Consider the following 17,120-nt stretch of genomic DNA (forward strand, 5'->3'; position numbering starts at 1 on the left):
GGGAAAAAAAAAAATTTAATCCCGACCTCGGGAAAATAAAAATATTTCGTGGAAGCGTGAAAAAAAAATTGTATTTTGAATTTTTTTTAGCATAAAAAAATGTATGTTTTCGTGTAATAAAATTTGTACTCCTTCAGAAGTAAAATATGGTTACTGTTTTACTATTTTTTTATACTTGTAGTTTGAAATAGCAATTTTTTTCTATTTCAAAATTAAAAAAAAAGTCTTGTGTTGAAAGCACTGTATGGAAATTAAGTGTAAGTCCTCACAGTCTTAAATTATGTACAAGTAACCAAATCACACAAGTCACATGTCAAAACAACACCCACTTCATCAATTTTCTTACAAAAAGTCATTGAATAAAATATTCAAATTATGTGTAAAATTTAATTTCGCATTGCGCACAACTTCCAGTAGCAGCGTTATTACATGGCTCACAGTGAATAGAATTCTCGAGACTCTACTCGCTTGAATAACTGAAATGAACGTTAAAGGGATGCCTTGGCCCTCCCAAAGGATATCTACACGCATCAAGCTCATCACGAGTCGTTCCTTTACGCCAAAGAGCAAAGATTTACCCATACTAGTTTGTGCGCTAGTCTTATCACTGGCCACGCCCGTGTGTGGTCTGTGTATTTAACAGCAGTCCATTCGTCACTGATTATTCATGCAAATCTTAATAGACTTACAATGACATATATGTTTACTTACATCCTTGTATTTATATAATTCATGCAGTATTTTTCATTTTATGGATTAAAATAAAACATTGCACTGAATGGTTGAAATAATTATGAAAATTAATAATAAGCTGCATCTACACTCATAGTATTAGGTGCATGGATTATTTATTTATAATTTTAAAGCTGATTAAAATTACACAATAAAAGGCGTTAACATCTTGCTCCCTCCTTGATTTTCAATTAATTTGAAATCCAAGCGGTTTTAACAAAAAAAATCATTTGTCTGTAAGTATTTTAATCAATTTAAGATTTATGAGATACGTATTTTTAAAGAGACATTTCAGATGCTTCTCAGTACGTGCGAAATGAATTTTTTTTCATTGTCTCCGAACGCGGGAAAGCATCGAGCATTAAATTCGAGCACACGAGCGTGTGATCTGCTCACAACAACGAACAGAATGAATTACGTATTTACAGCCTCGAGCAACTTAAACAGGTGTAAGTTCACAAACATCAGTTGTAAGTACGCCTATTGCAAGATCTTTCGCAAAGTGACGCCCATTCAAATCCCACCTCGCGACTCGGCACAATCAATCGCGCACATCTCTCTCTCTCTCTCTCTCTTTGCACAGGTTGCGCATTTTCTCATCGTTCTCAAGATTTATCGAATTAAGCATCGGTGCGTTCCAACATTCGATTATTGTATGTAAATCTAAGCAGTGAAAATGTCCGAATCGAAAGTCAACGGAAATTCTTCGAGTCGACACTTTTCGTTTCTTGGCCACTTTCACTTCGGCTTTCGTGTAGTATTGACCAACCACTTGTGTTTTAATCAAAAAACATGTACGCGTACATAGTATAAGATCAATGCGAACAGGGATTTTTCTACTGTACTCCATGGAAAAAAATGTTTTGTTGAACGTAAGATACTAAGGTTTTGTTTTATTAAGAATAGAAAAATATAATTTTTTTTCCAGCAAGCTGCAGCATCTTAACGTTTTGGGCTTCCCTGAACTTAAAGTGGATCGTTTGTTCCTTTTAGCTGTCACAAAATTTTACTTTCTATGACTAAAACTTTTTGATGTTACCTTTATCATTACATAATTATATATTTTTCGTGTCTTTATTTTTGTATCTGTTTTATTCTGGCGGAGTAAAATAAAACAACAATAATGTAAAGCAGTAAAATGTGAAAAGTAACAAATACTAGTACCACTTATGAGTTTTTCAACATTATTTCTTCATTTCTTCATTTCTTCATTAAAAAAAAAAAAAAAAAAAAAAAAAAAAAATCATCTCAAATAAAAGATGTCCTGTTCCTGGCAACTAATTTTGTCATTATTTAAAGACATTTGGTAACGATGATTCAAAAATTACTTCAGTCCAGTCAAAAAAAAAAAGGTTTGAAAAATTATGAATTTTATTTCCAACATTATTCATAAAACTATTGACAGGAAGCTATGCGGATGTGAATCTTTAAGAAATTGAAAATCCAATGGTAAGGAAACATCCGATACATCGTAGTAAAGTAAATATTAATAGACCTACGTATAGTTCGTAACAGCTAATGGGGAAGACTATACGTTCAACTCATTTCGATCGATGTGATTAAATACTGCTTGCCACAAATAGCTACTCCATTTCGTTCTAGTCCAACGTCACCGTTACGATAATGCCTTCTTCATGTATACATACGCACAACTGCACACAAATACATGCATATGCACAATCAGTGCGACCTACTTCATTTTCGCGGCTATCCCATTTCCATTTAATTATCTCCGTCCTGTACCGAGTGCCTATTCGGCGAATGACTTCCGCGTCGCATTATTTTTTAACGAAGAAGAAAAAGAAGAAAAGAAAGAGAGATAACACTCACCCCGATGTGCTGCCCGTCGATGAAGAGCTGTGGCACTTTTATGGCTGTGCAGCCGATCCGGTCTCTTAGCTCGGTCTGCAGTTCCGTTGACATGTACATGTCCCGTTCCTCGTACTTGACCATGTGCGTCCTCAGGATCTGCTTGACTAGGACGCAACGGTAATACGTCTCGCGCACTATCCCCATCGTCGTCGTGTAGACGACCACCTTGTCCGCGTCCTTCGCCTTGTAGTTCTGCAATCATCGATTTAATCATTTTTATTTTATTTTTCGTACTCTTTTGTGTGAGGCATTAACTGTTATTTGGATTTATTTTTAATATAACGTGAGGTACTAAGCTACGTCTGTTATGACACCGTTTCTTTCTGCAGAATATTTTCATTTTTCTATGCACGCTTAAAAAAAAAAAAAAAAAAAAAAAAAAATATTACGTAAAAATGGAGTAGTACATGTACATTAAATATTTATAAAATTGAAAGCTCGTCTTAAAACTGACTGTATTTGTCTTGGTATATGGTTATGAAAATTGTATTGAATCTCTATCCATAAGCGCTAATAAGAACTAGAATTAGGTTATTAGTAGCTCTAATAAGATCACTACTTTGATTTTAACACGAATATCTCTTTATTTTATACCCTTTCTTTTAGATACAGGTATAGAGTACAAATCAGAGTTTTACATTCATCACGAGATTTTTTTTTCAGATATTACATTATATTCTTTTTTGCTCCACTTCTTATTTTGGTTTCCCATTGGGATTTGAAAAAAAGGTAACTAGAAACAAAAAGTGTCACAACTTTTATCTTCTGAAATTGTTTCTAAAAATTTCATAGAGAAATATAAAAGTCATAAAATTAAAATTAAAATTGGTATTCCAATTGTAACCTGCATTGACTTTAATACAAGGTCATTGGAAACTAAAAACTTATCAAAATCTTTTTCATGCAAAACGTTGCGTGTTGCTTAATTTCGAGTTGAATTATTTTTGACATAAAATCGTATAAAATCGTGACATTAAAGTTGACGTAAAATAACTATATATTATTTTTTATTATAAATACGATAACAGCATTCAAAATATTTAACGTGATGGATAAAAATATCTCATATTCTTGCTATCATTTAGTCCCAGTTAAACTGACACTTTGACCTTTGACATTCGAACATTCGAGTAATCGGATTTAATATTTGCAATCATATCATAATCACCCCAAAACATTCACTGGCACCTAAAAGCTATTCTCTTTAATCACCCTGGGCTTTGTTACATGACAATTTGCATGAAAACAAAATCATTCCTATCGAGCAACGCCAAGCATCAGCTGCAGCAAACTGTTGTCTGATATCAAGCTCCACCCACTGCAATGGAAAAATAAAAGCTAATTCTTCGCAACAGATTTTCAAAGTACAAAGCACACCCGTCCTGTTAATAATAAAACAAGGATCCATATCCGTACATTTAACAAAGAGCCAAGCACACACAGACGTACCTTGAACGCGTACACTTGTAACACATGGTCTATGATAGGCAACACAGGTGTAACAATATTTATCCCGGCGTCAACAGGTTCATTTCAAGCATACACGTGGTTTAACAGCGCAACGCAGGTGTCTGTATGTGCCTACTTATGATTAGAAGCTACAACTTGGGGACACACGTGCATTTCACCTGATTAAATTTTGCGTACACATGTGCTCGTTATTCAAAGTCTATCGCACGGGGAAGTACAGTGACACGTGGGCTTGCCCTCTCTTCCGGCACTGGAACCGGGATATCCCTCTTTCTCCTCTCCCTGTTCTTCTGACCTTGACTTTTTATTGCGCGCACATGTGACGAATCTTCATCTCTCTTTTTTTTTGTTCTCTTTCCCTGGGTGCTTTTATTCGACCGATGAACGTAGCTTTTCCTAATATCGTAATATCGAATTTCAACTTTATTTACACCACCGTGTCCGCTGTAGTATTATGTGAGCACAAATGAGCCTTCGATAATTCGACATAAGTGGTCGTGATGATAAAATAATTTTCATGACTCCATTTGGCTTACGAGCTTTCGCTGTTGTATCATACTCTTGTTTTGCTCAGCTTAACAAAATGACGTACTGCGCAAGTGGATATTACAATAAGTTAATAATAATTATTACGATCGATATGGATGACCACACGAGGTTTTCACACCCTGCTTCGTTTTCGATGTTATACGACTACATTTATTCTACACATTTTATGTATAACTAATTTTCGTATTCTTAATTTAAAAAATTTGATTACAAAACCCGATGATTAATAAAGTTGATGAAACCGCAGAAATTTAGTAAGCATGTCTTTAAAGTCCACCAAAATTACAACCGATCTTTTCTCGATTTATGCCAATGCCCAGAAACGATTGTTTCCATTAATAACTGCTACATCCGTTAATGTTTTGATTAAAACCAAGAGTTACTTTCATACATTAATTCTAACAAGTACAACATCTTAATCGAGCCACAGATTCATAAACGAAAAATGAAAGTATAGCCAACGCAGACAAGTCCAAAACGAGAGGGTTATTTTGCCTCGACAGAGCAATATAATCGACACCAGTATCGGAAAAAGTGGAGTAGAGAGCTCGACCTCACGGAAGATCGTAGCTTGAAAAAAAAAAAAGAAATCCGCGTCTCATCTCTTGGATTTCCATCATTGTGCGCAATGTGATCCCCCCACTTGTTCGTTCCGAGAGCCTCCCTCCGTTTGCCAATATACGGTCGGCTTGGCACCGATCGTCGATCCTCTCTCACCCCATGCTCCGATCGAAAATGGCATTTTAGGTATGTGCTTGTGTGTGTGTGTGTGTGTGTTTGTGTTCATGTGTGTGCACACGTTCATTCAAGTAGCCCAGCCCGCAGCTTATGGGACGTTTATTGAGGCAGAGTCCGATACGACCGATTCTTTATTGCACGACTACCACAGGCGTAGCACTTTTAATTGCTATCATCCGTCACGATGGTACTTTTTGCTTCCCTCTCAGACTCACGCGTGGGTAACAGCGCACATGGGTATTCTATACGTGTAGGTCCCACACGTCGTGCACCGGTGGCTATCTCGTTACGTTCATAACTGGTAGAAAAAAAAAGAAAAAAATACGTGTACATAACGTAGTTATTTAATTTCTTTTACTCTCGTGAGTATTTCTGTTTTCGATTGGAATTGGCACTGAGGTAGAGAGAGCGCCCATGCATTGTTCGGGCTGTGCAGAAATTCTATTTAAAATTCCCAAGATGATTTCAACTTGGGTGTTTCACTGTACGAGTGGAAGGGCGTGAAATTGAAAGTAAAAATAACCGAGCGTGCCGTGCGAATGATTCTTTTATAACAAGAATAGAGTGCTGTAATGGATTTTGAGATCCAATATTGTATAACATCTTGATATTGTAATAGAGGAGAAAAAAACACTTTTCGAAACGAGATAGAAAATACCATGTCTTCCATGAAAGATCGTAATACTAATGCAACTTTCATGACAAAAGTACTGAAGTAGCAAAAACAGTCCCGGATATTGAAAATCACTTCCTGAAATCTCTAAAGAGGTTGATAGTGTAGATGCTAGTAGTACGATAATAGTAGAGAAAACAGTGTATAGACATCATTCTTTACTATACGATATGCTGAAAGATCCTGTACGACGATAGTTGTGGATAATTTATTTGATAATACTATTGATAAATTTAAAAATTAATGTCAAGTGAAAATTGTGACAAACCAGGGCCAAATTTCTTTTACCTCCATGTTTTTTGTAACTAATTATCTTACTAAAGCTGGCTTTATAGAAATATTTACAGAATAGAAAAAAAAAAATAAATAAATAAAAAAAGCACACGTATTTTGTACAATGATTTAAATTACAGACTTGCGTAACGTATAATTGCTATTTATTTTTATTAGAAGGGTATGTCAACACCCAAATAATCCCTCATTTCACCGCCAAGTAAAAATATTTCCAACACGCAACACATCACCAGCCGATGAGACTACACACTGACATCCAATAACGATGGCCGTAAATTCGCTCGAAATAAACATTTTTCTTACCCATGATAAGCCCAAAATGCCCTACCCTCCCTTCACGGACCAACAAACTCGATCAGTCACCATCTCACACACGTGCCCTCCGAACAAAAACTTCCAAGGGGTGAAGGAAGACTTTGTCAAAAAGAGACACAAAACTCCCCAGCGCATACCTGTCGCGCCCCGATATCCATCAGAAAACGACGCGCCTTCACAAATCGGTGTCTGGCAGATGCAAAAAAACTACGGGGTGATGCAACGGAGCTGGTGGTATGACTATGAAGCTGCGACACGTGAGTTGCTTGTTTGCGGAATAGGCCATTTGTTCGGCATCTTCTTCCTACGTTATAACGCGTTGGCCACGTGGATATGACTGTGTTGGTGAGTTGAACGGACACGGTGAATGCAGATCCCATAGTACGTGTGGTCATGAGCGGAGGGCATCGAACTGGGATGAAGATTGTCGGTTAAACATGGTTTCGACGAGAAATTCCTGGGACATTGTGGTCAGGCCTTGGTGATATTTCATTTCTACATGATTTTTTCCTTTTCTTTTCCTACATCTGTTGGTTACTTGAAGATAGTCCTCTCATACGATTCGCAATGATTATTTGAGACATTTATCACCTTCACCGTAATGACTTTATTACGTGTAATTGTATCGGGTATTACTAACAAGAGAAAACCAAAAACAAAAAATCTTGCTTCCGATGCTGCATCTGTAGAGTGAAATACCATCTCAGAAGCAGAAGCTGCAGTCATTGCCCGTAAATATTCGTACATTTTCAGAAAACAAGCAGCAAACAAAACCTCGATTGATTCGCCAACAAATAATACCTTCTGGTGGTATTCTTTAGGAGTGGGTCTTGCGTAAGGTGTCCAGCCATTTCGCTAAAAAACACGACAACTTCTTACATCTTTGAAGTTCTTGCGTAACGTGCACATGTGTACAATACGCGCGTTGAGTAAAAAAGAAAGGAGGAAGGAGAGAAAAAAAGTAAAATACCAAGTATCAATAATGTCTCGTGCACTCGCGTAATGGGCCGATACGAGTACTGCGGGCTAATGAAAAACTGAGGGAGGTAGACGGGATGAAAGGAGAAAAATCGAGGGGCTGAATTGCGGAGGCTATAGCTCGTCGAGTTACCAAGTGGATGGATACCTACTGCTGAGCTGGGGAGAGACAGATACGTGATTTCGTTGGCTGGCATCAAGTCAACTTTCACTGCGTAAAGGAAAATTTTTACGTCGTATGCAAAAGCTGCAGGTGCTGCGCGGGCTGGTGCACGCTTATAATGGTTTCCCTGGATAAAAGTGTACATAACTTGATATACTTGACCGGAGGGTAATCGTATGGATGTATATACCGTACGGGTATAAAAATGCCATGTAAATACCCTCCTGTGTCCGAAATTAGTGTAATAATATACTCTGGGGTGAGAGTAGAAATGACATAGTAGTGTATTTTCTTTCTTAATGTTAACATCTGAGCTCTTGAAAAAAAACTAAATCGTTACATATTACCTATACGTACATACTTTTGTGGCATACTCAATGTTTAAATATCCATATATGTATGTGAAATCGTGAGTACATGACAGATAAAATTCGATACCTGCTATGATACCTATTCATTACGCATGAACCGATCACTTTACTTCCATCGAGCTTTTGCAGATTTTATTTCAACAAACAACAAAAAGAATTGATGTTTTAGTATTTTTCTGATGAATTTTTAAAATTTTGTAGAGGGTTATCAAGAGAATTATGGAGGTAGTAAGGGATTTGCAGAGTTATCAGGAGATATATAAATAATTCTGCATAATGTGATTGGTAAATATTTAATTCTGAAAGTAAGTTTTTTGCATTTAAATAACAGTAAATGTCAGATGGTTGCTTGGTCCCTTTCAATTACACGAATTTTTTTATTAAAATAAATGCCCAAATTGATTAACAGAACTTAAATTTATATCAGTGCCATAATTCAAAGTTAGACATATACAATTTTTAATGTTCATAACATGTAATAAGTTACGTCAAGAGTGGAAACTTTTGGTCCCTGTATTTGAACGTATTATAGGATTTTCCCTCTACTCCACAGCAGCTGTCGAAAAATGAATACCACGGAAAGTGTAATTGTATTCTCAAGGTAATATTAATTTTGTACATAGTGTTTAATATGCATTTAATGTTTTTTTGGAATTGACATTTATTCAATTATTGAAAATAATAATAAATTTGGACTGAAAAATAACATAGGCTAGTTGTTATTTGGAGTTGCAAAAACAATCGTAACAATGACATATAACTTGAAAATAGCTACAATAAAGTTAGCATTACAATCATAAAAAAGTGAAGTTTGTAAAAGAAAAAGTTTATTTAAGTACATCCCTCCATGTCAAAATACCTTTATTTTATATGGGGTAAAGTCTGAAAAGTTCTCTGGGGGAATGGATATATTATGGGGAAAATGACGTCCCCGGGAAAATTTTCCGATCGAGGGAAATGTCTATTACTCCATCCACCAAACTTAACTGCTTTGAAAGTTACCCTACAATCAGTAATGAAAATTATTTCATTGATGCTTTAAATATGATCTCCAAAATCGCTACGTATTTCTTAAATGTTGGCTCTTCTAGCTTTAAGTTACTCAAAAATAAGCACGTGTTCTACGTTTATTGGTATATGTTTTTAGACCTTGTGGAAAATTTCTAATTTAGCTTTTTCAGAATTAACAGTATTCCAATACACGAAAACAACAATTTAAGATTTTGTACCTGTTGTCGCATGTCACCAGAGCAAACACCAGACTCGAGGGACTCCTTGTGCTTTCCCTGGTTGGATGCTGTCCAGGTGCGAACTCTATTTTTTCCTACCGCGGGTGAAGTAACTCTCCAAATTGAAAAAAAAAAACGTTCAAAGGAGGGAAATGCAATAATAAATATATGGTTTAAAAACTACTTTTAATACTAAGATATGAAGAAATCTTCCAATTTTCACTACAATACTTTTGAATACAATTGTAAAAAATCAGTCAATATGAGCGACTAGTGCAGACTAGAGATTAGGTATCAGTATTGAAGTGTAATGAGTCTGACAGTTAAAATTTTGAACTAGAATTTTAAAAAATACGACCACGCTATGGAAATTCCGGTGGAACCTACTGAGTATTAGGAATTTCCACTCATAATATTTTTCTAGAAATTCTAATCCTCGCTCCAATAAAAGTGCGATTGACTTGCTCTTTTTTCTCATTCAGTCACAGAGAATAGTTGCATTTTGAAAAGTAGCATTTTTACTCTTGCAAACCTTCTTCCGTGTACATTTAATGAGGCTCATATTATTTTTTACGTTTCTCGTATTGAATTCACTGTGAACCAATAATCTCATACATTTTTATTATTACGCACATTACAATCCAGACTATTGAAGCGTAAATATGAAAATCAATAGTTGACTTTAAAATATATTGATAATTATTTAGTCTTTCTTGCCAACGGAAGTTAATACTACTCGTAGAAAAATTAAAAAACATTATTCAACTTTTAACTGGCACCAACAGCTACGTATTTATGTATAAGTAAATAATGAGGAATTTGTTTGTATTTTAATCTCATAAATGGCTCGAAGAGGACAGTAACGATGTATTTTCTGAATTGACATGTATACCATCCCTTTCTTTTATTTTAGGAGGAATACAAATCAATTGGCTATTTCAACGCATCTCTCTTGAGTGCAGTGTTTTGACAACAAAGTGAATACATAATTTTTTTGCTGTAAGGATGGTGTATCTAGTAAGTTTTAAGTGTATGATGCATAAAAAATCTCCTTGTTCGGTATCGTCGATTTTATATGATTGACATCTACGTAATTCAATCAATGCATGAAGTCGTTATTTAAATGTATGTTGACAGGTTGGAGGAAAAGTCCAGCTGGCCAATGCAATGCTACTACTATCGGTGTTAATGCTTGTCCAAACAGCCAGTGCAGGAGTAAACAAATACTGCCCTTCCGTTAGTTTTCATTTAATTTTTTAGAAATATTTATGTTACTTTAATTTACTTATGGCTTGCCTCAACCACATCGGTATCTCTTTATAGTATGGTACATTATGTCAAGACAATGTAATTTATAACAAATTAATTTTGTTTTAACTAACTAGACCTTGAGATTTATATTATATTCTAATATCTTTAATACAAACTTTAGCTTTGGAAACAAGGTACGTAAAAAAAATAGTTATGTAATATTTTTTTGCATCGCATTTTCTTAAAAAATTAGTTGTTTCAGTTCACATGATTTACAATTTTTGTTTGCCAACAATAAGTAAACTACTTTTTTGAAGTTTTGTATTTCGTATTCGTGATAGTGAATATTGTAATTTCAATAAATTACAAACTAATTTCTTTTTATCTGTTTTAAATAATTATTGTCTTCTTAACAAAATATTAAGTTTCCTTGAGCATAATGGACGTTGTTATGGATTTTTAATATTTTTGACTGGAAATTTTTCAATAAAATACTCCTGTAACATATACACGGAGGAGAACCGAGCATCGTCTGTGGTCAGCTAATTTTTTCATGTTACACACTAAGATTACTTCGAGAGCTCCTTAAATCGGGTACTAGGCACGACCCTCTTTTTGAATTTTCTTTTGGTATAATATTGCGTTGTTTTTGATAAATTGTACATTCATTTTCAACAAAATGAATTATACTTTTCACAGGTGGATCAGCCCATACATACGCATAAAGTAACAACAGAAGATGGTTATATTTTATCGGTAAATCAGATTGCTGGTAGAAAAAATTCAACTCCCGTTTACTTGCAGCACGGATTAATGGAAAGCTCTAACGACTGGCTGTTCCTTCAAGAAAAATCATTACGTAATTATTTTTTCCTATTATCACACGTAAAGTGGGACTGAAGTGTTAGTAGGGATTTAGCTCTGCGTATATACTCCTTGAAAAAGTACAACGATTTTTGTAGGTCTGTAAATATATTCAAAACACTGTACGATTTTATCAAAATTATTCCATTTCAATCATTAACTCTGTGATCAAACGATTAACGTAAAATTTCCGAAACAAACAAATTACCAACTTGTTACAGTTAAAATATCTCAGAGGTGTATTAATTTTTCTTCCAAAGTTTACAGCAACCTCAACTCTCATACATTACTGATTCTAAGCCATTATGTATGCGGATTTTAATTGTTTTATTACCTTTATTTTTTCTCATTTTTTTCCACTACATAATTTAGTTATTTGCTAACATCTTATTATCTTATTTTTTTTACTGTTTCTGTACCAATCAATCTTTGGTGTATCAATTGAAGAAAAAATCATAGAGGGCTTACAATTTAACCAAACATAAATTTGTACGTGTATTGCATACATTTTTTAGGAGCTTCTAACACATTCTCCGACAATCCAAACAAAATAAGAGGAGCTAAGCTGGTTTTCGTGTTGTTTTAAGCGTATTGGTAGTTTTAGATGTCAGTCTTCCACTGCTTCTGAAATGTTGAATCAATTTTTGTTTAGTACTCACTCTCCCACCCTCACAATAAACTTGTTTACTTGAAGTTTTTTGTAATATTTCAATTAAATAATTTATATACGTTACAGCATGCATCCTTGCCAAACAAGGTTACGATGTGTGGTTGGGAAATGCTAGAGGCAATACTTACTCAAAGGAGCACAAGAATTATACTGTAAATAGTCGACGCTTCTGGAATTTTAGGTAATCTAATTGATTGTGATACATTTCATATACTCTCATTCTTATTAATTCTATTGTATTTACATTATTTTATTGCATGTCACTTGATACGTCGGTTGAAAAATTAAATTTAGGTGTTTTTGTATTTTGGTCCATACATGTTCAAGGTGCCATGGTATAAGAAACAGTCTACATCATGATCCATAACAACATACGACTTGAAAGTTTTTGTGGCGTTATAAAAAAGAAATTGTCATACATACTAGCGCTTATACAAGTTGGGGTAGTAAGGAAGGGAAAAGTGTAAAAATGACGAGACAGATATAACAATTAATTAACGTATTAATTTTTTACTGACAGTCTTTTAAAATTAAAAAGTGCCAAGCTGAGATTCAGACTATATTATTTGACACTTTAAACATACTAGAAATAAATCATAAAATTGTTACATTGCCTTACATCTAATAATATTAGTTGGGAAGGTGCACTGTACTAACATTATTCTCTCTTTTTTTTCGCATAAAATCCAACGTAATGACATAATGATTTATATAAGTTATTTACGAATACGAATTGCATGAGATTGCATACTTGAAGATACGTTATATCATAAAGTGGATGACTTCATAATCGGCCAGTCAAAGTATTCTAAACTTTCATACACTCATTGGTTGGTAAAAAATGTAATTCTATATAGAAATGCTAAACTTGGAAAATTATCATTATAATGTTTAAAAAAATTTTTGTTTAACCCAGTGGTTTTAAATTGTAAGAAAAAATTTTGTTTGCATCTTATATTAAATATCTAAAGAAATATAATTTGTTACGATTTTATGTGGGAGATGTAATTTAAATATTTGATGTTTTCACAAACATACACATACTTTTGCTTATAGTTGGCAGGAAATGGGGGAATACGATGTACCAGCCATTATAAATTATATACGGAATGAAACAGGCCAAGACATGTTTTATATCGGCTACTCCATGGGTTCCACCATGTTTTCCGTGATGGCAATCGAAAAGCCCGAGATCGCCAAGAAGGTGAAGGCAGCAATTCATCTTGCACCTGCGACTTATATTAATAATATGAAATCACGGGGTAAATTAGTCGCTTTCTTATGGCCAACAATTTGGGTAAGTAGATTAAAACATGTGTTCAAATACGAGTTCAAATATATATTGAAACATATTTGAAAAATACTGTCGTCTTTGGAGATATGTTATGAATGGAAATTGTTTAACAAAATACTTTACTCGAGTCATGATCCACAGAAACTCTCGAAATACAGCAAGGTATACGAATTTCTACCACAGAGTGATTTCTTCGATGATTTTACCAAGTTAGTATGTCATAACCCACTACTAAATGGTCCGGTATGTGGCGGTGTCTCAATTTTCGGATTCCAACCGAAAAAGGTAAATAATTTGTGCGCAATAATACATTTTTGACAAACTTCAAAAAGTCATTTTTTGTGTTATTTCTTCTAGCGTATCATACATGAAATTTTTAGCAACATTCCATCAGGCACTTCAATTAAGCTGTTTGTCCATATGCTCCAGCAAGCGAGCGGAAGACCTTTTCATAAGTTTGATTATGGCTATTTAGGAAACCAATTTAAATATACATCAAGCCAACCTCCAAGATACGACATCTCCAAAATTAAAGTACCTGTAGCTGTTTATTGGTCGGAAAACGACAACTTCGTTGGCGAGGAGGTATATTATATTTTATGTTTCCTAAGTTACTCTTACTTATGATCCACAAATATGAAGATTCCCTTTATCATAACTTTTATTATATTTTTGTTAAGGATGCGCATCGGTTTTACAACGAGACACCAAACAAACTGGGCATATACAAAATAAACCATACACAATTCAATCACATCGACTTTTTACGAGCCACTGACGCTGATAACTGGGTGTATGGGCATGTTCTTCAAAAACTATCGGAAATAAATAAGAAATTTAATGACAAGTTATGACTATGAAGATATCAGCTTTAAACTAGATTAAACTGTAAAAAAATCCATAGTGTAGTGAGTTAAATGTAATCTTTAATAAAGTTAAAAAAAATAAGTCTTATAAAAAGTTAGCTAATGCTATTTTCGCGGAGTATGTAACAATGTTTTGTCTTTTTTATTATTTCTTAGTTTTATAGTATTATAAGAAGAGCTTCATGAGTTATTATGTACAGGAACTTTCAAACTATGTTAAAAACACAACTTAATCTATATATATATATATATATATATGTATATCACTGAGCATCTTCATATATGTGCACTTGCGATTGTACGTATTAAATTGACTATTTTATAATTCAATGTACATAATGGATAAATAATAAAAACCTACCATAAATAAGATGATCCGAAGTCAAAATAGATAGGCAACATAATTTGTTTTTTGGTAAACCATCCTATTATCGAAAGCATTATGTCATCGACATTTATGTATCATCGAACAATTTTACATATTTTTATCACCATCATTTGCATAAAAAATTTATGAACATCACACGAATGTACGATTATTCGAAAGTTAATGGTGTCTCTTATTGTTAAATTTGATATATAATACATATCTCATTGATTTACTAATCATCGAAGGCAAGAGGCTACATTAGAGCATAAGTATTAAGTAAAAAACATGTGTATGTGGGCTTGCACGCAGAAGATATAGTAGAGCCTACTCTGATTTTCGACTAATAAATCAAAACATTCATCTCTGAGACTTGCGTAATGTATATTTGCTATTTATTTTTATTAGCAGGGTATGTCAACACCCAAATAATCCCTCATTTCACCGCCAAGTAAAAATATTTCCAACACGCAACACATGACCAGCCGATGAGACTACACACTGACATCCAATAACGATGGCCGTAAATTCGCTCGAAATAAACATTTTTCTTACCCATGATAAGCCCAAAATGCCCTACCCTCCCTTCACGGACCAACAAACTCGATCAGTCACCATCTCACACACGTGCCCTCCGAACAAAAACTTCCAAGGGGTGAAGGAAGACTTTGTCAAAAAGAGACGCAAAACTCCCCAGCGCATACCTGTCGCGCCTCGATATCCATCAGAAAACGACGTGCCTTCACAAATCGGTGTCTGGAGCTGTTTATTGGTCGGTTAACGATTTGTTAGTTAGCAAAAGGGTATGTAAAATTTTGCCTTTTCTACATTATTTGAACATTTAATTTAATAATATATTACTTTTTATCATTACTTCCATTTTATTTTTGTTAAGGACGCGCATCAGTTTTACAATGAGATACCAAACAAACTAGGTATCTTCCAAATAAATGATCCACTATTCAATCATTTCGACTTTTTATTTGCCACTAACGCTGATAAGTTTTTGTATGAGCATCTTCTTCAGATGATATTTAAATTGAATAATAACTTGAGTGATAAGTTGTTACTTTAAAGATATTAGTTTTAGACTGTAATATATTACAAGATAATTTATACTAACAATAATTACAAAAATAAATATGTACTATGTCAATCATACAGCTCATGGTGTTTTGTATTATTCATATTTCCAGAGTTGATATCATCTGTGCAATGTATTGTCTTGTTATTATTATTGGCTTATTAAATCTGCAGTACTATAATAAAAGCTTTTTGTATTATTTTTATTTGTTGGAACTACGACACTATACTGAATACACGAGTTAATCAATAGACCTTACATTCAGTAACATCAAGTTTTATGTCGTTAAGCTTTGCCTTAATTAAAAATCTTTTCAGTAACAATGAATAACTGTTAAATATTCCGTAATGTGCAAAATGTGCACTTGTGATTGGTGTGTTTACAAAATTTTTCTATTTGCTTAAAATAGTTATTTTATTAATTGAAAGTAAAATGTATTTAAACTTGGTTGTTTTATAGTGTACATAATGGATAAATAATAAACATCTACGATATACAACAGCATACATGGTAAAAGTGATTTTGATGAACTATCCCTACATTGTATAAGAGTATATGACTCTTCCAGTCAGTGGTGTCTCTTTTGTTGCTCAATGGATATTCGGCATAGAACAGTAACTGTTACATAAAAAACGCGTGTACGTGGGCATGCACGTAAAGGGTAAAGTAAAGCCTACTTGAATTTCAGAAATTGTGTTTGAACTGTACGTTATGTGTACTTAAATCTTGGGCTTTTAAAATTCGAGTTGACATTATCGAGATTCGTTGTGAATCCTGACGATTTCATAATTTCATTACATACAGAGATAGTCAAAAATGGTAAAGTTTGAGGATACTCTGAAACCTTACAAAAAGAACTTCTCTGAAATAAAATCTGCCAAAAAAATGCAACGTTTAATATATTGAAATAGTTCAAAGTATTTGGCTAATAGCGTACAAAGGCGTTGTCACATTTATTGTTATACACACGATAAATAGGTCAATAACTAAGCAAATAAAAAAATCAGCAGTTGACTTATAGTATAATTATAATTATCTAGTATTTCTTGACAACGGAAGTTAATACCACTTATAGAAAGATAAAAAAAAGTTATCGTAGTCTTAAGTGGCATGGATAAGTGCGTGTCTACCTATTAATAAATAATCGCGTTAGCTTTTTCAGTATATTAAGCTGACGAGCCGGTAAAAGAGAACAATCAGGATTGGTTTTTTCCGAATTGACATGTATACCCCCTTATTTTTAGTCGTGTAAATAAGTCCAATGGCTGTTTCAACGCATCTCTCTTGAGCGCAGTGTTTTTATTAAAAAATAAATACATAATCTGTTGGCTGCAATGATG

The 17,120-nt window shown here is 33.9% G+C and overlaps 2 protein-coding genes across 2 annotated transcripts in view; one reads left to right on the top strand and one right to left on the bottom strand.

Annotated features, from left to right (window-relative positions):
• LOC106636770 (uncharacterized) overlaps positions 1-17,120 on the bottom strand; it is a 57,197-nt gene that overhangs the window by 8,880 nt on the left and 31,197 nt on the right. The window contains exon 2 of the mRNA XM_014349271.2: positions 2,563-2,796. Coding sequence (XP_014204757.2) covers positions 2,563-2,796 — 234 coding nt within the window. The remainder of the gene's footprint in view (positions 1-2,562; positions 2,797-17,120) is intronic.
• LOC106646215 (lipase 3-like) lies at positions 6,648-15,477 on the top strand. The gene is made up of 6 exons (XM_089596208.1): positions 6,648-6,900; positions 12,236-12,350; positions 13,226-13,466; positions 13,605-13,748; positions 13,821-14,048; positions 15,262-15,477. Exons 1-6 carry the CDS (start codon positions 6,648-6,650, stop codon positions 15,475-15,477), a joined length of 1,197 nt encoding a protein of 398 aa, XP_089452334.1.

This window comes from Copidosoma floridanum, unplaced genomic scaffold (genome assembly GCF_036245765.1).
Source record: "Copidosoma floridanum isolate Cflo_tuat_1 unplaced genomic scaffold, Cflo_Japanese_pri ptg000030l, whole genome shotgun sequence".
NCBI classification, from domain to species: Eukaryota; Metazoa; Arthropoda; class Insecta; order Hymenoptera; family Encyrtidae; genus Copidosoma; species Copidosoma floridanum.